This window comes from Centropristis striata, chromosome 16 (genome assembly GCF_030273125.1).
Source record: "Centropristis striata isolate RG_2023a ecotype Rhode Island chromosome 16, C.striata_1.0, whole genome shotgun sequence".
NCBI classification, from domain to species: Eukaryota; Metazoa; Chordata; class Actinopteri; order Perciformes; family Serranidae; genus Centropristis; species Centropristis striata.
Genome location: NC_081532.1, coordinates 11,689,039 through 11,713,869, shown reverse-complemented (window position 1 = coordinate 11,713,869; position 24,831 = coordinate 11,689,039). Strand labels below are relative to the sequence as shown.

The window sequence follows — 24,831 nt, the reverse complement described above, 5'->3', positions numbered from 1 at the left end:
AATCATGTTTCAACACATTTGTTGCAAACATTTGTTGCCCAAAAACCCTCATTTCCTCCAAAGTTAGAGACACAGTGGCTCTTATTATCTCTGTTTGTCATTACCTGGGGCTTTTTAGTTGGAGGGGTCGACCTTCTCAGGTGGATGTTTGCTGTCACAAGAGACAGCACATAACTTGTTGGTTTTCTTCCATCACCAGTGTTGAATTCACAAAGTACAGTTCTGGCAAGCTGCCCATTACTGAAGTAAGTCACTGAATTTGCATGTTAGGTCTGAATCTGCTGAAAGAAAGATTTCTCAACATTGGGTCACAGTGGCAGAATAGTTCAGAGACATGCCTACAGACATGTAGTCAGGTATGAAATTACTACATCAGAAAATCGATAAGTGTATACTATTAAGCACAAGGAATGCAGTGTGTTCTGTGAACTATGCACTCACTCTGTTGCTCTGTTGATTTAACTCTTGTTCGTTGGTAAAAACTGATTTTATGATAAACCATGCTTACAGAAATGTCTGTTGGTTTCCCAAACACTCAGAATAAAATATCAAATATGTTAATGCATGGACTAATGCATTCATAGAGGCCAGAGCATAGACTGTTTGTTTACTGTTTGAAGACAACCTTTTTAAAGCCTCTTTGCATTTTTGCCGTTATTCATTTTTTGTTTTGTTTTTTTGTACTTTATTGACTATATTTGGACGAGAAGGTGGAGCTGGGGAGGTGACACAGGTTACCAGCCCAGCAGGCCCAGCTATATTACCAGCTTGTCAGCAAGGTGTAGCTGTAATTCATGTGATAATGAGTGTAAAATCAGGCTTAAAATAACATGTACTTGCAAGAGCCCAGCTAACTCCTTTAGAGTGTCTTTTAGTTCAACCAAATACTGAACAGTAGTAGCAGTAAAATATCAAATTGATCAGTCATATAGGCTGAGTGTTAATCCTTATGTCAAGTTAAATTGGTTAAGAAGTCTGTTAATTAAAAAATAATAATATAGAAAGAGTTATGGGCTTTGTATCTGATTGAAAGCAAGTTGAATACTTCTGCTACAAACTCTTATTCTACCGTAAAAACATTCATTCATGGTCATTGACAGCATTAGAAGACAAACTTTTTAACTAACTAAACTAAATAAGATAAATTAACAGTTTCAGCCAGTTTTATTATCTCTGGCTCTATACTATTACTTTACCCTCTCAGATAAAAAACAGATCCACTTTAAACCAGAGCGCACTTACTTTAACTGTCAGCTTTGTGAGAAATGTAGCACCATTCCTCAACCTACTCGCAGTGTAGAAATGATGATCTGCGACTGACCGCAGTAACCAGTCTGTTTGGTTCTATTTTGATTTAGGAGTTAAAAAAAAAACAAAAAAACTATATAAACGGTTATGGTCTAAACTGGCCCTAAAACATGCCCAACATTTTGTAAGAAGACCTCAACGAGGAATTTTAATGAAATGTGGGAATCACAAAGACAAAAACTTAGATTAGAAGTATTGATTTAAGCCCAAATATCAAGCTTTACAATGAATCATGATAACATATCACATAAAAAATGGTATGATCCAAAAGATGCATGCATTTAAGCAGAAGTAAAGTTGTGCATTGTACATTTTTTATGAATTAAATATAGGCAGAAGTGCATATGGGATTTCTTTTCTTGTCATTTAAAAAAAAACGATACATTTTTCTGTAGGTAACAATATCTTCTTAGACCCTTCTTACAATGAATTCAAGCTGCTGCTGTATACAAATCTAGTTTAAAATATGTGATTCTCAAAGTGGGGTTTGTGGAAGTCTGTGAAAAGTTTCCATAATCAAGGCTTCATAATCAAAGAAAGAATATTTACTTTTTTCATCTATAATAGTTCATTCTAATATGACAAAACTTTATTTTGTTGTTCTTTCACATAACTTATGACTTTGGAAGTATAAAAATTGTGTCAAATTTAAATAATAAATAATTCAAATGTTTTACATGAATGATGATGATAGAGCTTAATTTATATACACAGTTGCATCTCAATAAATTAGAATTTTTTTTTTTTTTTTTTTTCATTTAACCTTTATTTAACCAGATAAAAAACCCATTGAGATCGAGACCTCTTTTACAAGGGTGACCTGGCCAAGAAGGCAGCAGCACACGTCAAAAGTTACAAGACAGACGAACAATAACAATAAACAGGCAGCGAAAAGTCCAACATATTAAAAAGTACTAAAGTGCAAGTGAATAGGCGGTATAAATAGGTAGCATAAAGCAGTATAAAGTGCAGCAGTGATAAATACAGTAGCAAATTAGGAACATGAGCACTGTGCAAAAGATTTACATTGACGTTTTTTGAGAGTTGTGCGAAATGCTCCCAAAGGAATCAGTTCTGATAGTTTCAGCTCAGATTGAAGGGTATTCCAAGCAGAGGGGGCAGAGAAACTAAAAGCTTTTTTACCTTTTTCGGTCCGGACACGAGGGACAGAAAGGTGCACAATATCATTTGATCTGAGATCATAACGGCTGCCAGATCTCTTAAGGAAAGTGCATAGATATATGGGAAGCAGGCCAAGAAGAGCCTTATAGATCATGGTCATCCAGAATATCATAGAAAAGTTTATTTATGTCAGTAATTCAATTTAAAAACTTGACATAACATTATATAGATTAATTACACACAAAATGAAACATTTCATGTTTTAATTTCTTCTAATTATAATGATTATGGCTTTCCTTTTAATGAGGACGTAAAATTCAGTGTCTTAAAACATTTTAATATTAAAAATTTTAAAAAGTATGTTTAATATGGAAATGTCTGAAAAGTATGTCCATCTATATGTATAAATACTTGGTTGGGGCTGTTTGTTTGACTTGAACTACTGGAAATGTACTTTTCCATCATATTCTAATGTATTGAGATGTATATATATATATATATATATATATATATAAATATATATATATATATATATATATATATACATAACTCTCTCTACAGGCTCTTGTGGTGGTTTAGTAAAGGCATATTGCTCCCTACTGGTCGTTGTATGAACTGTAACTAACACTGGGACCTGCTGTGCTAAAACTCACACTCGTGACACATTTTGGGTTAAAGAGACCAAAATGTTACGAGTACTCGTGCCTGATTCACTTACTGACCTAAATTACTGACAGGGACACACAGATTGCTCATTAACTGAGAGGTCAGAGGTCACTGACCCGCTGCTGGTAACACTTTGTAAGTTTTTCCTCAATAAAAGTGTCAAGTACATGACAACATGTTGGCTGGGAAATATTTACCCTGACTAGTGACTCAGAACAGGGTCAGATCTTTACAGTACCAGCTTTAAAGGGACACTTCACCACAAAAATGAAAATACATATTTACATATTTATCGAAAAACTGGATTGTTTTGAAGAAGAAACGTCTCACTCCTGTCGATAGGTTATCTTGAGTAACCGAGTCAAACATTGCTGTTGAACTTTTCAGATGTATTCTTTCATCTTGATCCATTATAATTAAAATATATAAAAAATATGAGCCAGCCTGTTGTTATTTTTGCTTCTTCTGATGAAGTAAAGATGTAAAAAAGCACTAATTTCCAAAGTACCACCTTTTCATTAATGTTATGTAAAAAATCTAAATCTTTTTGATCATTATTTTGTCAGCCTGGGATTGTTTGAATAATAACATACAATTAAATGTAATTTTGTGCTGATAGTCAAATTCAAAATTCAATTCAAATGTATGCATTTGTAAAACTGAATAAATGAGACATTAAACTGAAAGTTGTGAGCTCGTAAACAGCTGCTTTATAGATTTGATGTTGTTAAATATCCCAAATGCTCTATTTAAAAGAAATATTTATTCCAGGAAAACATGTAAACTGTTGTATTAAAAAGACTTCAGGCAGTTTCTTTGATAGCAGCGTATACATTTTCAGGATTTAATTATCAGTGAAATCAATTTTAGCAGTGTTTGAGAACTTAGCACCATTAGAGTTACACAACATTTGACATAGACAGTTAATATAATCCACTATATAAAAAAAAAAGTTTTTATTTCAACTGCCCGTTGTCTCTCTATGAATCACAGCTTCACAAAAAATATATTTTTGTTACACATTTGTGCTTTAAGCAACTTTAATGTTCTTTTCCTTTATTATTGATGTACATTTCATCTCTGTAAGGGCTTTCTTTAGTGTGGACTAGCACAGTGATTAGGGTAGTGTGTTGATTGTATGTCAGAATGTTTTTCCCTCTCTGACTCTCTTTAGCGGCTGATCTTATAAACCACATCGCCGACTTGCAGGATCCCCGTCTTCTTCACTATGTGCAGCTGTCCAAACAGCGGGTCTGACTTGTAGATGTGCTTCTCAGAGGGTTGGCACAGACGATAGCTGTGAAAGAATCATCATCAGAAAGAGTTCAAAGGCATTTAGGTGTGAAATTGGTCAAGAAAAAAAGGCCACTAATACTCATGTTAATATGTTTTAGTTCTTAAAATCAAATTAATGTGAAGAGTTAGAAGGAATTTAATAAAAGATATAAAATGTTTTTTGTCATGATTAGCATACTTGAGTTATTGGCAAAAATGTGTTTTGTGTGGTCACAGTGACAAAATCTACATCAGTTCATCTTTTAACCCAACTGGATGTTTGTGCCAAATTTGAAGTAATTTCCTGAAGGCGTTCCTGTAATATTGTGTTAACAAGAATGGAACAGATGAACACCCCAAAAACAAAATTATGTTTAACACTTAATAACATAACTTAACTTATTAATATTAACAATACTAATAATAAATCTACTAAATAATTTTGAGTAAAAATGTACCTTTTCAGTGTGTCCAGAGGTTCTTTTCTGCTAATTATACCTGTTTCAGGATCAACGGTGGTGAAAAGACATCTAGAAAAACAAACAAAAGTTGCAGGTAAGTTTGTAGCCATTTTGTTGAGCCCAAATCTCAACAGTTAAAAAGAGACAAATTAAATTAAGGTCATTAATTTAACATGAAATAGACAATTAACAATCACTGGTGAATTTAAAACAACTACAAGGAACTTTTATTTTTTGTTGAGTTTTGGCAGCCCCATTAAAAATGTCCTGTTCATTAAAATAATAAAAAGAATTATTGATGTGTCTATTGATGTGCAGATGATGGAAAGTGCAGCTGCCACTGTGGAAGAAATGTGTGATAAAAAAAAAATCTATAAAGTGTTTGTAAGCTCCTCCAGCTTACTGGCATTCATAGCTGCAGAAAACTTATTATAACTACCAACTACAAAAACTACTTGTAATGTTTTCCTTAAATGAATCTGCATATCATATACAGTTGAATCTCAATACGTTAGAATATGATGGAAAAGTCAATTTCCAGTAGTTCAAGTCAAATAGCCCCAACCAAGTATTGAGTCATATAGATGGACATACTTTTCAGAGGCCAACATTTCCATATTAAACATACTTTTAAAAATTGTTCTTTTGTATTATTAATTTTTTTGAAACACTGAATTTTAGGTATTTATTAAATGTAAGCCATAATCATTTTAATTAGAAGAAATTAAATACATTAAGACATGGAATGTTTCATTCTGTGTGTAATGGATCTATATAATGTGTTATTTCCGCTTTTTGAATTGAATTACTGACATAAATAAACTTTTCTATGACATTTTAATTTAGTGAGATGCACCTGTATGCGTCTTTAAATAAAAGGGCTTTTTAAATTCTACAGTTCTCTCCATCTGTTGAACCACCAACTAATGTTTTCTCTCGTGCTCTATCACTGCCCATTTGAGCCTTTTTGTTGTTCTTTGCTCAATTTTTTTCTTTTTCTCTTTGCTGATCCTGCATCATCAGCCATTACCACAAATAATAACATCATAATGGTAAATGGACTGCACTTATATAGCACTTTTTTCCAAAGCACTTTACACTACACACTGCGCTCATTCACCCATTCACACATTCATACTGGTGGACGAGGCTACCAGGGCACACTGGTGCCACCTGCCACCATTGGGAATTCATTCACACCGATGAACGCAGCATCGGGAGCAATTTGGGGTTCAGTATCTTGCTCAAGACAGCCTCTGTCTGGATAAATGTAAATGTAGACTCTTTAGGCCTGCGTGCCATGAATTTAGCTCATATTCCTCCACTGGATGCTTCCCGCATCAAATTCACAGCCCTTGCCTATAAAACAGCTGCTAGAACAGCTCCCGCCCACTTACAGGTGCATCTCAATAAATTAGAATATCATAGAAAAGTTTATTTATGTCGGTAATTAAATTTAAAAAATGGAAATAACACATTATATAGATCCATTACACAGAGACTCAATACTTGGTTGAGGCTATTTGACTGGAACTATTGGACAATTAGTTTTCCATGATATTCTTATGTATTGAGATGCACCTGTAAACTCCTTCATTCAGGTCCACACACCTTCCGTACCCACCGTGAATTGTTTTTCCTGAAAACAGGCATGAAGAATAACTATATAGAAACAGGCCATCTTCTCACTGGTGGTCTTGTTTGTTTATGTAGATGATAAAGAGGCATCAGTATTAAATTAAGACAGTTTCATAACCAGTTAAAAACTCCTTGTTGCTGCTTTAATTTGCATCCAGGGAATCAAACTATTCAGATTATTGTTGTTTATAAATTAAGTGATTCCATCTCTGATAAAAATCTGTGTGAAGCATCAAGTGTGTTACCGTCCACATGACATTACACGCTGCAGTCTCACGCTGCCAATCTGGAGCTCTTCCCACGAATCCTGAAAAAGCGAAACAGTTGGTTTTTTGAGATGGAGATAAAATTAGTCTACGCTGCTCACACTGAAAAGGGCGAGGGATTAGTCACAAGTAAAGGACCAAATGATCATTTTTCCACCCAAGAAGGAAAACAAAACCCCACAGGCTGCAGCGTAGAGACACATAGTATCTGTTATTTTTAAGACCTTTTATCTAATCTTTACATGACTGACTGTAACCAGGATTTCTCATCATCAGCAGGGAAAATAAAACAGAGGAAGATGTAAACAACACACCTCAGCAAATGGTTCACAGTCACTTATGACAATGCTTGGGCGGAAACGCTCCACTGTGACCGCCTTATCCAACTTGCTGCTGAGATCATTGACAGACGATTCGGACAGCAGCATCACAGGTCCGACATCTTGGTAGGCCACCTCCTGGTTATATGAATAAACACAGTGAAATAAAACTCCTCTTCTTTTGTATGGCAACTCTTGAAAGGTGTGATTTGTAAGATTGGGACAGATTTTTTAGATGAAAACATTCAAAACATGAACTAAAACTAACAACAGAATGTGAAGAAGTGACATCTTTGTATTGTGTTGCAGAGATATTAGCACGCTAATCAGCTAGCCCCAGCCTGTCCTGTCTTGTAATGAAAACAATACCTCGGTTAAGTCATGGTCGGCTAATTAATTTTTTTTTTTTTTTAAATGCTCTTCTTTTGCGTATAGCACTCCTGTAGCAATTACAGATGGCTCTTAAAAATGATGCACTTCTTGATTGATGTGGTCTAGGCTGTAGGCTAGCACCATCAGGTTGAATGCACTTATTGTAAGTCGCTTTGGTTTTTTTTTTAATTATTAAAATTTTTGTTTTGTTTTCCTTTTTAATATTTTACTATTGTGGCTTCTAATAGTTCTCATCTTCTCATTCTTATGTCTGTCATCATGTTTTGTATTTGTTATTAAAATGTACTGCCTTTTTCAAAGTTTGGAAAATAAAATAAAAAATTTGATCACAAAAAAAATGTGCATAGAAATTCGTTGATGGAACCAGAACTATTATTGAATCCAAAAACTAACCCTTTAAAACACCAAAGTCCCACAATAACGAACAGGTCAAGGCAGCTGTGTAAGCAACTCCCATGTTCTTCAAGGTAAAACTACTGTTTTTGTCAATGGTATTTTTTGGCTTTAAAGAGTTCTTGTTCATTTTAATGTCTGGTACCACTAAAGATACATTTGTTTGGAGAAATATAATGAGAACAACAAAAATAGCTCAGAAGAGTTTCATTTAAGAGCTGATATCTAGACATTTTCCATGGTTTTCTTGATATTGATTTTGGTTATTATAAAGAAAACCATGGAAAATGGCTAGATATCAGCTCTACCTATAGTGACACTTAAACTGATTTATTTATTTAGGGGACTAAAATACATTTTGCTTTTGCCTCTTTCACTCACATCGAGGCATACAGAGTCTTAACATCTGTGAATAATAAGTAAGAGACTCCAGCACACTGTCTTTTTTACCTCATTTTGAGGGAAAAGAGGCTCTATCGCTGCTGACTTCCTCGCCCTCATCTGGTGTTCAAAGTGCACCATGCGAAAGGTTTTCTCTTCCCCCAGGTAGCGAGTGAGCCAGCGAGACGCCTCGTCACCGCAATCCCGTCCCTGAATGTCAGATGAAAACACTCTGCAGCACAGAAACAACAAGAAACATTTCTTCTCTTAAGTCTGAAAGCAGAGTTGGAATAAAAGTTAATAATGCCGAAGACAAACTAACAGTGTGAACTCATTTTAAAAATGAGCAACAGGTCATGGAGGTATTTTAAAAACAGACTTGATACTTTGGTTAAATCTTAAATCAAACAAACAAATGTTCCCCGTCTCTCTACACCAGGGGTGGGCAACCTTTACTAACTAAAGAGCCACTGTTGGCCCAAAAAAAAAGAGAGAAAATCACGGAATTGAGCCACAAACCTTATATTGAGCCTAAAATGAAAATTAAACAGCCTAATAAGTCTAAATTAGCCTACCAACATTATTAATAGTCATGTTGAGCATTTATTAATATGATTTTAAAAACTAGTCTACCTAGGGGAACTCAAAACTAAACTCAAAGTTGGCAAAACTTAAAGGTTAAGGCGCCGGGCCGGAGACTTTCGGAAGCTATGAAGCACATTTTAGTTGACTTAAATGTCAATTTTTTTTTAATATGCTGTAAAAAAAAAAAGGCTATACAATTTTACAATTGAAGAATACAAATAGTTTTTGGTCTACACCATTGATAAATGAAAATTTTAATGTAAAAATATATGTATAATTTTTTGGGCTCAGCCACAGGGAGCCCCTGCAGGCGGCCTGAAGAGCCACAGGTTGACCACCCCTGCTCTACACTGTCAAAGAAATGCAAAAGAAACAGAAAACAAGTGAAATAAACAGTTACAGATTCAATCAGAGAAGATTAAAAATTAAACCGTGATGTGAAACCTGCAGTTGGTGACCGGGTTGTCGGGCTGTTTGAAGGGGAATCGCAGCTCCTCCATGTTTGGGCCATTCAGACAAACATGACCTCCCTCACAGGTCAGAGACACCAACACCAGACGAGGCTCCTGCCTGCCCGTCACCATCCGACCGTCCTCTGTGACCACGAGCCAGTGTCTGCAATCAAAACAGTCATGGAAAAAAATATTACACCACCCTTTTTCTTCAATTCCTTGTTCATTTTAATGCCTGGTACAACTAAAGGTACATTTGTTTGGACAGATATAATGGTAACAACAAAAATAGCTCATAAGAGTTTAATTTAAGAGCTGATATCTAGACATTTTCCACGGTTTTCTTGATAATAACCAAAATCTTTATCAAGAAAACCATGGAAAATGGCTAGTTATTAGGCGAGTTAAATGTTGAAAGGGTAGGGCTAATTTTAACTACTGTTATGTGGTTTAGCTTGTAAAAACTTGTAATCATTGTAAATTGTTCACGTTTTTCAAGTTAAATCGAAAGATGGGACACAAAAGTAGTGTAGTAAAAAGTACAATATTTGTCTCTAAACTCGAGTGAAGTAGAATAATAAAGTTACATATGTGAAAATACCAGGAAAAAAATCAAGTTAGGTGCCTCAAATTTGTACTTAGGTACAGTACTTGAGTAAATATTCTTTACGTTACACTAAAATAAAAATTGGAGTGACATTTACTTACTAAAAAACTAGGCAAGTTTTCCACAGAGAAAGTTTTTGTAATCTTTACTCAGGCTGTTTCTAAGTAATATTTATTTAATAGAACCACTTTTTTTTTTTTTTTTATGAAAATACACAAGTAAATTGCAGATTCACTGATGTCCCTTAATTATATTTTACTTGGAAATATCAAATAATTAAGCCAATGAACTGGTTTAGTGAATAGGCTATTACTTGGAACGAATGATTCCATTTACATACAAAACTGAGGACACATAATAACAAACAATCACTAAAGTAATGCACTACATGAAAAACTGCTTTTTTTAAAGTAAAAGCACTGAATTCGTTGTTCTTTGTAGAATTTATATAGATGATTGAAATAATAATTACAGGGCCCAAAATCTTTTTCTTTTTTTTTCAGTGTAGTAACATTAGCTGTGGAGTAAAGTACAATATGTCCTTAAGAGCACAATTAGTAAAATACCTCCTAGTCCTACTACTTAAACTACTTTCCATCACTGTTAAATAATGACCAGTCTGTAAATGTTTTAGTGACCAGATTTAAATCTCACCGATCCTGCAACTCTCCAAACTTGAGACCGAGGTTTTGGCACTCGGCCAGAGCCACAGACACGGCTCTGCCAGACTTCAGAGGATGAATGAGGAGCTGCGACACGACGCCTACACGAACAACTTTTTCTGGCTTTCGCAGGTATTTATATCCGAGACCAAGTCCCAGAGCAGCGACGCCAGCTCCGCCGATCAGAAGAGCGGCTTTCTTATTGTGGAGCAGCAAGTTTACCGCCGCATCCTTCAGCTCCTGCAGCTCCATGTTGGAGTCTCGCTGCTTCTCGGGTTGAACTTTGATTTAAATGACAGCAGCCGCCACCACGTGTGACGTTCACTGACGGTCGGTCAACGGCAGCTCCAGTTTGACAGGCGCTAATAATACTATTTTCCTCTTTTCTTTTTCTTCTTTTGCTTTTTCTTCTTCACTCCAAAATGAAAGAAACTATCCACAGGATATGTAACAAAAGTTCTGGAGCTATAAAAGAAGTGAACTACACAAAACTACACTCATGGTATGGTAAAATAAAAAAATAAAAAAATCACATACAAGTGAACACACCACCTGAACTAAAATGACCGAACAAACCATAAGGAACAAAGAGTTCAGTTTCTGTTTTTTTTTTCAGTTTCATGAAAGCTACAGCATGAACGTTGACACCTTGCTCCCACCTGTTATGCAACAACATTCTGCCAGGTAAAATCAGTTATTGGCCTTTGAAAAAAACAAAATTTGTCTTCTCACTCACAATCCTCTGGTAAAGCTGTCAGAGTTATAGTTTGGGTGTAGGAAGCACAGATCCGCCACCAACACGCACCAACAGCCCCATTGACTCCCATATTAAAAACGCAGGAAGATTTCTGTACAAAAGCATATTAAACAGTTTTTCAAATCACTCTTACAAAACTATTTTTCTTCACAAAAAACACATGTAGCTGTTCAGGAAGAACTCAGGACGCTCAAAGTGAAGTCGGATCAATGATAGGTATTATGGTTTTACCAAAAATGCTTTCTGTTCAAAGCCAGAAATTCAAGTCTGTCTACCTCTGGCTGCTGTCACTGTGCCAGTACATTCTACAGCGGCAGTTAACCTTTGATCCTTTGATCCATCTCTCACAGAAAGAGAGACGCAGACCCAGACACACACACACATACACACACACACACACACACACACACACACACACACACACACACAGAGGTAACTTTATGTGATTTTAGTTGTACACACACACATGTGTGCGTAAGCACGCACACTCCTCCAGATACACATGTTTTACACACACACACACACACACACACACACACACACACACACACACACACACACATTTTGAGGTTAAAGGGCATAGGTTACTGTATAAATAAATACTTGAAATGGAATGTTTGTTGGTGTGCTCCTTGTATATTATATAGTATCATAACATTACTAGTATTAATTGTTTGAAATCTCAGAATCTCATCATCCCCCGTGGCCCTTTCAGAATTTCTCCAGAGGAAATTTTCTAGTATTGTTCATGTTCTCTTGACCTACATATGATGCACAGTATTTCCCAAAATATCGAACTGTCAAACTTTAAACATCAATGTGTTAACTAAAGAAATTACTGCTCGCACATTCATTGAAGAAATACTGCCTTGTCAGATTTTCAACAAGGTTAGAGGTAATTAATTTTGATTAATTTGGTGGAAAAAAGTAATTTAATATCATGATAAAAAACAATAAAAACACAACATAACAAATAGATGAGTGTGCTCAGATTGGCCCAAATTGGCATAAAAATGTGACAGACACGTTCAGTTTTAACGTGTCCAGAATTTTTCTAAAAACGGAGGATAAACCAGGTGACGTAAGGCCATCGCTGACCTTCTCAGTGGAACTATTTTTGTCTTTGACATAGATACTCAGGTCTATGGCCAAAGTAGAAAACAGCAGATGCTCCAGCCACAGGGGGTCAATACAGGGATTTGTCGAATGGATGCTCCTTCTGTTGCTTTTCTGTGCACGTCTAATGTCTGAAGGCAGATTCGCAGGCACGGGGCCAGGACTTACAAGCTGGTTTGATGTTGTAGCTGCAAGAGAATTTTGATAACGAGATACTAATGGCTCAGCTCTCAGCAACTGACACTTTGATGTTATAATTCTGTTCTGAGTGCATACGACAATTTGTGTTTGCATGCATTTAGAGCCTAATATGACAACATTTTTTTTACAATATTTCACGATTTTGGGTTTATCTTTAACTATATTGATGCTCTGTCTTGCATAACTGCTGCAATACTTATAATAAAGTCAAACAGAGTAGTGAGTTTCAACGTGAAGATCAGTCTGAAGATCAGACAATAATATTATTAATAATAATTGATAAGATTTATATAGTGCTTTAAAAATACCCAAAGTCGCTTGGTCTCAAGTTCTGAGGGGTCAAAAGATGATTAACTCGACTGGAAAGAAAAAAGAAATATAGACATTTTTTGCAATTTCTGTGGGCTTTTTCAGACTTTCTTTTGCTTTTTTCTCAATATAATCAGATTTTACATCTTCAGGCATCTAAAATTATGGTAAAATCACGCTATCCCGCTAGTGGTTAAGAACTCCTGTTATAATGCAAAACCTTTTCAAACTGTATTTTACTCTTTTTAGACAGACCATCTCAGAGACTCAGTGGCCTTTAATAAACAGTTAGTGAAGTTGAAACTGGACTCCACACAGCAGCATGTATGATGTCCAAACCTTGCATAACCCACGACAGAAATAAAACTTACAAGACACAAGACAAATAAAGCCAGATGTAGACAGTGTAAAAGACGAGAAAAAAAGAAAAAAGAAGGACAAATGTCACGCAGGAGTGGACAAAATAGCAGAAAGTAGAAAGAATCCTTGTTTTTCATTAACCATGTCTGACCTGTTCTTACTTCTAAAATTAACAAAATTGCTTAAAAAATGATGCTTTAAGATCTCAGTTCAACTTTATACATGGTGTTAATTGGTATCTAGGTAAATGTAACTGCTCAGAAAATTATTTAAATTGAATTTTATTTTTATTTCTTTTATTGAAATATGGTATTAATTATAGAGAAATGTTTCTTGTGATACAAGCTCTATTTCTCACTCCTTCCATTATTTACTTAATACTCAGTTGCCCATGAAGTTGATTAATAATTTTGTTTCCAGACACAACCCCCTGTTACTTGTAAATAATAATAATAAATCACATTGTCACAATCATTTAATGGAAAGAGGTCAAACATATTTCATTCCAACTTTATGGGCAACTGTGTATAATAACTTAAAACATATCAATATCCAGGTTACACTTGAAATTACTAGGAGCCTGAATTACAAACAAAATGATTTTGTTCTTTTTCAGGAAACTTATTTAAAAATATTTCTGGAATAAATCAGCATGATGTGTTAAAGTATCCTGGTCTTAATGAAGATATAAAATTCACACATAAAAAAAAGTCCTTTCCTCTGTACAGGCTAATTGTTTTTATCTCAAATTGTACATTAATAACTACAGCATTATATATATTTATATATTAGTGTGTTCATGTCTTATTTTATTTTCATTCTTTTTAATGTAATTGTCCTGGTCATGTCACGGCCTCCTATTGGCTGTTGTAACAATACAGGTGAGGTCACACCTGTGCTGTCTGTTTGTTAAAGCCCTGAGGAAGAACTGCAGTGGTCAAAACATGTTTTTTAATGGTTTAGCCACTCAAACAAATCATTTTTTGATATTTTTCTTCTATTCCTGTTTATCCATATTTAGGGACTCATTTTGAAAGTATAACCAATAAAATATGGTGTTACCAAATAACCAATCTCAGCAAAGCCCCCAATATTAGGGGTATTCTGGTGCCCTAATTAAAAATGCAACATAAACACCTTTTTCTGAAACAGCATTTTCTGCCTTCTGCTATGTTGTCCACCTCCTGTTTGCTTTACCACGTGATGCTGAGCTGGACATAAAAGATATACATACTGCCACAAACCGTGACATAATGCAGATACACCGCCATACTTTCCCGCTCGTGACTAACCTGCTGTAGGTTGTCCAGAACTGGACTTCAGTCAGAATTCCCAGGGGGAAACCATCTGGACCAAATGGTATTTTCTATACATTCAGCAGACTTTTTCACACTGCACAGGACGACAAACAGCATGAAGATGGTGAAATTACACGACTACAACTTATACAGTATCTTATATCATTAATCTCATTAATTATAATTCTTCATTCAAACAACATTACACTCAAAAACAGTCAGAGATTTGGATAAAATATCCATCTTTTTAATGTTTTCTATGGATGTTTTTCTCTAAATTTGAGCAAAATAGTACAACATTTTAATGTTCTAAACTGTACATACATCCCTTGGCAAGTTAAGGTAAAAAAAAAAAAGTTCTTATAATTATTTCAAGTACTCCGTGGGTGTTCAAGTACTACTTTGCCTCCTGTCATCTCTAAAAAGCAACAAACAGAGAAATCTGTTCATGCCTGTGCAACATGACATAGTCATACTTTCAAACTAATACAGTAGTTGCATAAAGTATACAGTAGGCTGTTGATTTCTGAGTCACTTATTATTAAAAGCAAGTCAAAAGCAGAAAGCATCATCATCCATTATCATGTGCAAACACTACTCATGTATTACAGTACTGGACAGTCCATCACAACAGGTAGATGAGATCAGGTTCTCAGTAGGCACCAGACCTGGATCAAATAGTATTTGTAAGGATTTTTGGCACTTGTTATAATGTGTCCATTGTGCATCACATAGGTGTTATTTCATCTCACAATGCAAAACAATACATGGGGAAAAAAATCCACCTTCAGATATTCAGAATATTATAAATCTGTGGTGTTTGGTTTATTCTAAGATTAACATCTAAATTAAATCTTTCCACATTTAGTCTGCCCTAAATACTGTAAAAACACAGATAATTTACAGCCAGTTACCTGTATTATATAACAGTTCTTTGCTGTAATTTTGAAAAGTGTGGCTGCCAGACGTTTTTTTGCCCATTTGGATTTGTGTACATGCCTATACTGCACAGCAATTTCCCTCAGAATAAATAAAGTTTACCTTATCTATTTTACATGATTTTATATTATTTTCTGCACAAAGTGTACTTTTAGTTTATGTTCTTTAGGTACATTTCACTATCACTGATACCACTTTTTGACTATTAAACTTTAGTTTCAAAATGAATTAAATCCTATTTAATCAAGGAACAAAAGCTCTTATTCCTTTTTCATTTGACACAAAAGTTGATCATAAATAGGCTCACCTTTAACTGTTTTTTCACTTTTTTTTCATTTAGATTTTTGCACATCCCTATCCTGCACAGTTTATCTTATCTATTTCATAAGATGATTTAACACTTTTTTTCTCTCTCCATAAAGAGTACTTTTAGATTTGCTACTATAGTTAATTTTCCTTGCAATACTTTAGAATGCAGGACTTCTACTCGGCTTCTTTTAGTTTAATAAAGTATCCTCTATGATCTCACTGTTAAACTTTAGTTTAAAAATGAATGAAATCCCCATTCATCAAGGAACAAAAGCCTTTCTTCCTCTTTGATTTGACACCAAAATTGATCAAAAATCTAATTTGCTGCACGTGATGTCACACCATGTCGCCTACAGACAAAATACAACACGAAACACCAAAATAGGCCCAGAAATACAAGAAATAGTATCTGAGGGTGGATTTTTTTCCTTTTCCATCAATCACAGAGACTAAGCCTTTTGTGGAATAATTATCTGTGATTGACAACCAGCTTATTATCCATTGTCCAAACACAGAAAACCGCCTCCCATCTCCCACTCCGACCTGCTCCTTAGAAAAGTTTGCATTTACAGTTTGATCCAGATGTGATTAGGACAGCTCTGCACGCTTCATGTCTGAATATCCGACGTGTTTTATTTGAAAGTTTGTGGAGCTTCATCGTCCTTCAGGTCAAAAGAGCAGAGTAGAGAGAAATATAGTAGGTTCACACCTCTAAACATGTACTTTAAATTCATACTTTTAGCTATTCTGTGTTTTCTGTTGCAGCTGAACAGGAACAAAATGATAAGATGAAAGATATTTGAATAAAAGTCCAACAGTCGAAAGGATTTAAACGGAGCATTAAAAGAATGTCAACAATTTGTCAACAATGCATTCATTAACTTTCTTACAGAGAGTGACATGAGAACACTGATACCACTCTCATGTCTCATGTCATGTGTGTAAAGTATGGAGCCGGAGCCAGGAGATCAGATTAGCCTAGCTTAGCGTGAAGACAGAAAGCAAACCAAGCTAACCGGATGCTGGCTGGCTGGCTCAGTTACAAGTTACATATTTATCATACAAAACCAGAGTATGGTCAGTTTTTTATTATCTGAAACTTGAGGGTTCTGACCCCAGACTGATTATAAAGATGGATGACATGATCACAGCTCCCCATAGGGCGCCACAGGAATGAGTTCCTAAACTAGGAAGTAAGTTAGCATGTTAGCGCCCTAGGCAACCTCTCAAACTCAGTGAAGATATTATATGGGTTTTTGGTTAGATGCCTGAAATAAGGGGTTAACACAAGCTTAAGCAACATTCACATTTTGTTGTATGCCACAAAATACGTTAGTTAATCCCCCCACTTGTGAATTTTGAAGTTTTTACGTGTCCTTAAAAGGGCAGTTGCTTACAAGTGGCTAAATGAGACATTACATTGGACACGTTGGATACAACTCTCTCTCTAGTCCGCCTTACAGCCTGTTGTCGTGTTTTTCAGTGCTCTTGCAAACTATTGTAGATAGTAAATTATGTTAATGAACAGCTTATTAGACCACATATTTGCTATCTTGTCAAAACCGCTGTTTAGCTTGTCAGAGAGCATCCGTGGAGTACTTTGCAATAGCATAACGTTAGCTTTTCACTTCTATCTGCTGCATCAACGCTTCAAACATCATAAAAGTTGTGTTCATTTGTGAAGATTATCCTGCTGAATAAAATATTTAAGCATCAGAAATGTGTCTTTGCCACAGAGCTTAATTTCTACAATGATCTGAAATCCAATGCTAACTTCCGGGTTGGCCAAAATAATTATGTAATTACATTTCCTCTCTATAAGTATAGCCAAAACAGCTTGATTGCCCCCTGGTGGCAGGCTGCAGTTTAGGTCAGAAACCCTGCCCCCTTCATGACAGGTGCCAGGCTAAAATGTCAAAGTACATGTCAAGAAATGTTTTCCCCAAAGATTATTTCTATCGTTTTAAGTAGTTCTTATCGCGCTGATTTTTGTTTGAAGGTCATTTTGATCACTACTGCGCAGACTGTAGAGAGAGGAAAGTGAAGTGGGGACTATGGATGTTTTATAAGGCCTGGAAAACGGACCCAAAGATGGTGCCAATTCATTCCAAAGAGAAATGCTCACCAGGTGCATACCCCAAAAAGGTTTCAGCTTATGGGTTAACCTCCACCTTATGCTGCCCTCTGAATGTGTGCAGGCCCACCCATAGACATCGCATTGTGATGATGTCACAGATTTTAAGCTCAGCTCAAGAAAAGTTTTACAAAGTATGGGGAAAATGCTTTTTGGGCCTCAGAGGGTTATTTAGCTGCAATTTTGCGAGTAGACATTCAGCGGCTACACTATATTCAGTTCTGTAATACATTCATGCTTTATATAGGCTAAAATCTACAGTCATGGGAAAAAAAACATTAGGCCACCTTTGTTTTCTTAATTTTCTTGTTCATTTTAATGCCTGGTACAATTAAATGTACATTTGTTTGGACAAATATAATTTAAAAAAAATAGCTCATAAGAGTTTAATTTAAGAGCTGATATCTAGCCATTTTACATGGTTTTCTTGATAATAACCAAAATCATTATCAAGAAAAGCATGGAAAATGACTAGATATCAGCTCTTAAATTAAACTCTTATGAGCTATTTTTGTTGTTATCATTATATTTGTCCAAACAAATGTACCTTTAGTTGTATCAGGCATGAAAATGAACAAGAAATTTAAGAAAACAAGGGTGGTCTAATCATTTTTTCCATGACTGTATGTGTTATTGACCTTCTCAAGTCAATATTTTCTCAAATGTTGAACTACTCCTTTAAAAGAAACAATACACAATCTTTTTTCACTGCCTCTTGTCGTTTTTTCGAGCTAAGCTAATCACTTCTCAGCTCCAGCTCCACTTGTAAATTGCCCAAAATGTTGAACTACTTCTACCTGGATGATTGGTGTGTATCTACTCTGGTTCCTGAAGGACTGATAGAAGCATCACATTTAAAACACCACAAAGCAGACCAGGACCTGTGCTGCACTGACTTCTGGACCCACTAATGTTGGTGACTAATGTAACCAACCATCAAAGAGACAGAAACAACTTACAGTGCAGTAACCCTTCAGTGAACACCAGGTTGGTCGGTTTTTGTTGAATCTATCAGAGTTTTTGATATAGCCCGATGATCTTTTTTTCAAAAGCGTTTTCAAACAAAGTAAAGGGTGTTCCAGTCAGAGTTAATGCAGTTTCACTGTGCTGGAGATATGTCATCGTGACTTTTTGAACTTTTCCACTTGTGACGTTACATAATGCAGCAGCGTTTGTGACTGATGCACCAGCACATTTGGGCAGAGAGCTCTGACTGAAAAAATCACAATAACAGAGGCAGCTCCACAGCAGATGAGTCACATTGAGTTATCCGTGTGTGTCAGCAATACAGCTCTGACAATCACGATTTGTTTGAGTACATTTTTAGGGCAACACGAGGCAACTTATATGAAACCAGAGTGTTGTCGTGTAAATTGGTGCTGCATCAGTGACAAATACAATGAAGGGAAATGCCTTAAAACACTACAACTTTAAGAAATAACCCCTGAGTTGAATCACCACCTCTGAGATTATGATCAAATACAGTTAAGTGGAATGTACTGCAGAGCTGTCAGTTATTTTATGTAGCTGTTTTATCACGCTGTTGCTCAACTGACTCGAACCTCGTGCAACACCTGTTCTGCCGCTGTGCTGTGTACACTGTGCACCTCCTGCACTGCAGTGTGTTTGCATGTAGCGACCTGGATGACCTCCTACACTTTCTATCAAAGCAAACAGGGCGCCCCTGTATGAGACTTCAAGTCCGTGTGGTGCCTTCTCAAGCACATATTTGAGCAAGACTTTGCTGTTTACAGTACTGCAAGTGCTTTCCCCTTTCATGTGTCCTACTGTTTGCTGGGATTATAGCACCACAAACATCTACTCGCAGTCTTGTTTTCTGCTGTGAGGGACTGCAAAGGGTGTTGTTCTCCGTTTGGCAGTATGGACGCATTGTGCAGAACTAACATCTGCTGTATTTAAAAAGGCTAGACGGAGCTGCGTCTCTTAAACACCCTGAACGGGGAGAGGATGTGTAGGCCCGTTGTTATGGAGCTTATACTCGAACACTGACGTGGACTGCAAACGCATCCTGTTGATCCAGGCTCCATGTAGTGAGGACAGTTACTGTTCTGCTGCATGTAGGCATCGGAGAACGTCAGCTCCTGAGGGATCATGGTGGAGCTCTGCAGCTTCTCTTTGCTCCTGTACCACAAGCAGGAGCATATAGTCTGGAAATGTAGCACCTCGGTGTAGACACCTTTTAAATCTTTCGCCTTCATGGACTCGTCTACTACAGGTGTGGAAGAGGCTGAGGCAGAGATAGGCAGAAGGTGAGCCACCTCTCCTCTTGGCTTGCCGACGGACATCAGGGCCCTCTGCTTGGCGTCCCGACGCTCGTCCTCCGTGTTCATGGTCAGGAAGCGAAGCACCACCAGGTTCAGGAACGCTCCGATCACCGTCAGGCCCATGAGGATGTAGACGAAGCAGAAAGCGACGTAGCGAGGGTCGTTCTGCAGGGCGTCGTCCCTCTGCAGGGCCACGTAGTCTCCGAACCCGATGGTGGTGAGCGTGATGAAGCAGTAGTAAAAGGCGTGGAGGAAGCTCCATCCCTCGCAGTGGGAGAACGCCACGGCCCCCACGCACAGGGTGCTCATGCAGGAGAAGAAGCCCACAGTCACCATGTTTGCCATGGAGACCTCGGTGTGACGCATCCCCAGGCACTTCTTGGCTTGGTGCAGCAGGTACCTGACGAACGTGTTGATCCGCTCTCCCAGGCTCTGGAACATGACCAGAGTGAGCGGGATCCCCAGGAGGGCGTAGAACATGCAGAACACTTTCCCTGAGTCGGTGCTGGGCGCCGCATGGCCGTAACCTACAAGGAGAAGACGTCACAGTTTGACACCTCAGACAGCGTGCACCTGAGATCATATGTTGTCTGTGAAAGTGTGAGGCACTTTGACATCAAGCTCCGAGACCAAAATAACTATTTCACAGTTGTAGCTTGACTGAAAATCCACAGGAAATCAACACACACACTCCCACTAAATCCACTTAATTAATGGAAAACCAAATCACACTATTCAGCTTGACTTGCGAATTAACAGCTATTTATTTATAACTCCCACGTCCTTGTCAGCTGATACCATGTAAACACTGCAAAAAAATGACTTTCTTCACATAAATCAAACCTGAAAGTGACCTCATTGTAAATAATGGAAAAGCAAACTCAAATTACACATTATGTTTTTAAAAAGCTGATTCTGTTTTTTTTTTTTTAAATTAAGTCACATAAATAAAGAAAAAGATAAAGAAAAAGAAAAAAAGGATTCTAAAATGAAATTTAATTGCAATGTAGAAATGTAAAGATTTCATTGTTTAAGGGGGGATTTAGCCCATGTCTTCTGCCTCTCTTGTCTTCTTTCAAGTCACAGAGTGAAGCATCTGACTTTCTACACAGTAAATATCTTAAAACCTTACTGCTGTTGTAAAGATATTCCCCAAATCCTCAAAGACTCTTTTAACCATCTGGAGGATAAAATATTGTGCTTGCTGCACAAGAAAATGTATTTTTAAACTGTTTCTGTTTCTTATCCTGAATGCCTAAAATTACATCTCTCACTGCATTCGGGTACCATCTTTGTGTCCCAAATGTATGAGATGGGAATGTATTATCTTTTAAATATTAAAATCTGTATAAAAATATAGATTGTACCAGAGAAAAAACAAACAAGAATTAGCTATATCTTTGAGAAATCCCAACAAAGAAACTGAGTGATTGTTTTATAGGAAGGGTTTCATTTAAGTCCCTCATTTAATAAAGAGTGTGACACAATCTTTAGTGTTTATGTGACAAATATATGTGAAAATATTTACTCTTAATTCAGGTTTCTTCCATTTTTAGGGAGGAAGTTTTTCCTTATCTGAAGTGAGGACAGATGATGTCGTATGCTGATGTGCAGATTGTGAAACTGCAAGAGGCAAATTTGTAATTTGTAATATTGGGCTATTGGGCTAACTGTCCTGACATTTAGCTTTTACAATTAGATCAAAGAGATATGTTTTTTACCTTTGTTTGGGTTTGGAAGCAGTGGTACAACTTCAGAAATGGATTAAAAAGCTTTGTTATTGTGCAACAAAGTGAATATTTTCACATCTAGATCAACGCTGCAGCCTGCAGCCACATGGATCAGTTTGACACCTGACCTACATGGTTAGAAGACGAGTCTCAGATCAGGTGTTCACTGTTGTGGGGGAAAATCTGAAGCTTGGCTCTGTGACTGAAATGACAGTGGTGGAAAACATTTTTTTTTTTAAAAGCTGGGTGTCATTGGGAAAGATTCCACCATCAAGTGGTCTGAGAGAAACTAGACTACTGCACCTCCTCTGGGCTGTTTTCAGACTTAAGGAAATCTAATCAGTGTTGGGAGACATTGGCCAATCACAGGTCATAGGTCAGAGAGAGGAGGTGAGATTCACGTCCCTGATTTAATGACAGAATATCCGACAGAAATGAGCAACCCCCTCCCAAAAAAGGTTGACTTATCAAAAATAGTTTATTTTAATATGACATCAGCCATACTTGTTCTGTCGTAAGTGGTTTTTTTGTTTTGTTTTAATTCTTTGTTCTCGTTTTCATCTGTTTAATGCTGTTAATCCCAAATGCAGCTTCAATTGTGGCACTCCCAATTTTGTTGTATAGGTGTCTGTACAATGACAATAAAGGCTATCTCCCTTACTTACTTACTTTAATATGGGTAAATTGTTTCAGAGATGGAAATAAAATGTTGTTAATAGTTTGTAGCCATCTAATAACCGTAACCAAAGCCTCATGGCTGCAGCTAATTCATACATATCCTCATTCCTAGATTCTCATGGATGGGTTTTATGTGATTTCCAATGAAAGCTTTTTCAGTGTGATTCACATGAAATCCTAACAAATAACATAATGAGCACTTTAGTCAACATGTTGCTGACATGAGTCACGTGACGACCCCTGTTGTATCCTACCTCATGATTACTGTTTCAAACATTTAGATTGATGTTGTAGACTTGTTAGTAATGCTGTAAAACGGTTTTAGGCACCAAAAAGACTGTCCTTTCGTTTGGTAAAAAGAACGGAGTTAGGCTTAACTTTGGTGATTATATTTTGTATTATTTATCTCAATCTGCAAATTAACTAGTAGCTCAAATACAATATTTTATTTTCTTAGTTTGTTGCCATTTGTTAATAATATACAATATTGTTAATCTCAATCTGTAAAGTAACTAGTAATAAAAATACAATATTTTATTTAAATGAATTGTTATTTGTTGATAATATTTTTACGTTATTAATCTCAATCTACAAAGTAACTAGAACTGAAACACAATATTTTCCCCTGAATTGCAAAGTAGCAGAAAATGGAAATACTCAAGTACTTCAAAATTGCACAAACAATAAGTTACTGAGTAAATGTACTTAGTTACTTATCAACCCTGCTCAACACAATGCACAGAAACTGGGTAAAGGGGGGCATCAATCATACGGCCCTGCACTGAGCATCTTAGTGCTTTTAATGTGTAAATTAAGAAACTTCCGCTCACCTATAGTCGTAATCACAGTGATGGCGAAGTAAAAGGACCCAGCAAATTTCCACTGCACTCCTGCTTTGTGAGGTTTGAGCTGCAGGACGACGTGCTCCAGCTCCTCGAAGTTCTCTTTGGTTAAGTTGTATTTGCGCATGAGTTCGTACTTTCTGGCGTCGAGCTTCCTCTTGTGGCTTTTCTCCTGCTTCGACTCCAGAGTCTCGAAGACGGCCGCTCCGACCACCAGGTAGGTGAGGATGCTGATGATGAGGGCGAGAGTCCTGGCGTTTTGTCTCTTCATGGTAATAAAGACAGAAAAAAGAAAAAGCAGCAGGTAGTGGAGCTGAGACTCTCCGTGCGACCTTCTCCTGACGGACTCCGGATCCAACAGAGGGGGACTTTTGGAGACGGAGCTGTTCTCTCAGCACCACCCCCACATCACAGTTGGGTTGCTACTGTATTTGGACTATTTGTCACCGACGTATATTTAGATTCCGCAGAAAAAAAACACAGGGCAATCCCACAGACTGCCAGAGGTAGTAGCTCAAATCATGCGCTCACTTTTCCGGTCATTTTTTGCGCGCAAACACGTTTCCTTCAGAAGCTAAAATAAACAAGTTGTCTCAAGAGCTGACACGTTCCTCCAGCACAGCCTCCAACTTAAAATATAACCTGGTGTATGATCCATGTGTTCATTCACAGATAAAATATTTACCCAGTGGCTATTTAAACAGACTGGCTCTACTGGCTTCACAAGTTGTCTAGCAACCTTAACGATAACCATCGTTTTCCGTAAGTAAATATTTAAAAGGCACATCCTTTTCACGGTGAGCTGGCAGCAGGATTCTTCAGCTCCAACGAAACTTTTGTCTCTCACAGAGAGGAAATAAAGCGGTAGGATTATTTACAAAAAAGAAACCAGGATTATTTACCAAAAAAAAAAGAGAGTAGGATTAGTTAAAAAAAAAGAAGGATTAGTAGTATTCACCAAAAAAAAGAGATAAAATAAAATAAAATAAAATTCAAAATAACAAATTATTTACAAAACCCCCCCTAGGATTATTTACAAAAAAAGACTAAGATTAATTACAAAAAAACTAGGGTCATTTACAAAAAAAGGACTAGGATTATTTAAAATGAGTAGTAATACAAAAAATACTAGGACTGTTTATGAAAAAAAAAGAAAAACACAACTACAATTATTTACAAAAAAAGTAAAAGGATTAGTAACAAAAAAAAGGATGAGAATTGTTTAAGAAAAAAGGACCAAGATACTAACATTTAAAAAAAAAAAAAAAAAACTAGAGTTATTTACAAAAAAACCTAGGATTATTTACAAAAAAGACTAGGACTATTAAAAAAAGAATAGGACTA

The 24,831-nt window shown here is 36.5% G+C and overlaps 2 protein-coding genes across 3 annotated transcripts; both read right to left on the bottom strand.

Moving 5' to 3' along the window:
• Positions 1 to 4,037: 4,037 nt before the first annotated feature.
• marc1 (mitochondrial amidoxime reducing component 1) lies at positions 4,038 to 10,825 on the bottom strand. Its single transcript, XM_059354092.1, has 7 exons — positions 10,522 to 10,825; positions 9,253 to 9,423; positions 8,293 to 8,455; positions 7,051 to 7,194; positions 6,716 to 6,777; positions 4,830 to 4,901; positions 4,038 to 4,393 (listed from the first exon to the last, which is right to left on the bottom strand). Exons 1-7 carry the CDS (start codon positions 10,779 to 10,781, stop codon positions 4,267 to 4,269), a joined length of 999 nt encoding a protein of 332 aa, XP_059210075.1. The 5' UTR covers positions 10,782 to 10,825; the 3' UTR covers positions 4,038 to 4,266.
• A 3,682-nt stretch (positions 10,826 to 14,507) lies between these two features.
• On the bottom strand, positions 14,508 to 24,719 carry kcnk3b (potassium channel, subfamily K, member 3b). 2 transcript variants are annotated; one of them, XM_059354113.1, is made up of 3 exons: positions 23,476 to 24,719; positions 19,964 to 20,764; positions 14,508 to 14,664 (listed from the first exon to the last, which is right to left on the bottom strand). In XM_059354113.1, exons 1-3 carry the CDS (start codon positions 23,756 to 23,758, stop codon positions 14,660 to 14,662), a joined length of 1,089 nt encoding a protein of 362 aa, XP_059210096.1. In that variant the 5' UTR covers positions 23,759 to 24,719; the 3' UTR covers positions 14,508 to 14,659. The 2 variants fall into 2 exon arrangements, with proteins under 2 accessions (XP_059210096.1, XP_059210095.1); XM_059354112.1 differs by lacking the exon at positions 14,508 to 14,664 and having other exon boundaries at positions 19,001 to 20,764.
• Between the last annotated feature and the right edge of the window lie 112 nt (positions 24,720 to 24,831).

What these genes read in the sequence shown, in the direction of transcription:
- marc1 (XM_059354092.1), bottom strand. Translation starts at nt 10,781, where the DNA reads ATGGAGCTGCAGGAGCTGAAGGATGCGGCGGTAAACTTGCTGCTCCAC. An exon ending in TTTGGAGAGTTGCAGGATCG is followed by an intron (nt 9,424 to 10,521) that starts GTGAGATTTAAA and finishes TTTTGATTGCAG; the next exon opens with ACACTGGCTCGTGGTCACAG. An exon ending in CCTCTGGACACACTGAAAAG is followed by an intron (nt 4,394 to 4,829) that starts GTACATTTTTAC and finishes ATTCTTTCACAG; the next exon opens with CTATCGTCTGTGCCAACCCT.
- kcnk3b (XM_059354112.1), bottom strand. Translation starts at nt 23,758, where the DNA reads ATGAAGAGACAAAACGCCAGGACTCTCGCCCTCATCATCAGCATCCTC. An exon ending in CACTGTGATTACGACTATAG is followed by an intron (nt 20,765 to 23,475) that starts GTGAGCGGAAGT and finishes TTCTCCTTGTAG; the next exon opens with GTTACGGCCATGCGGCGCCC.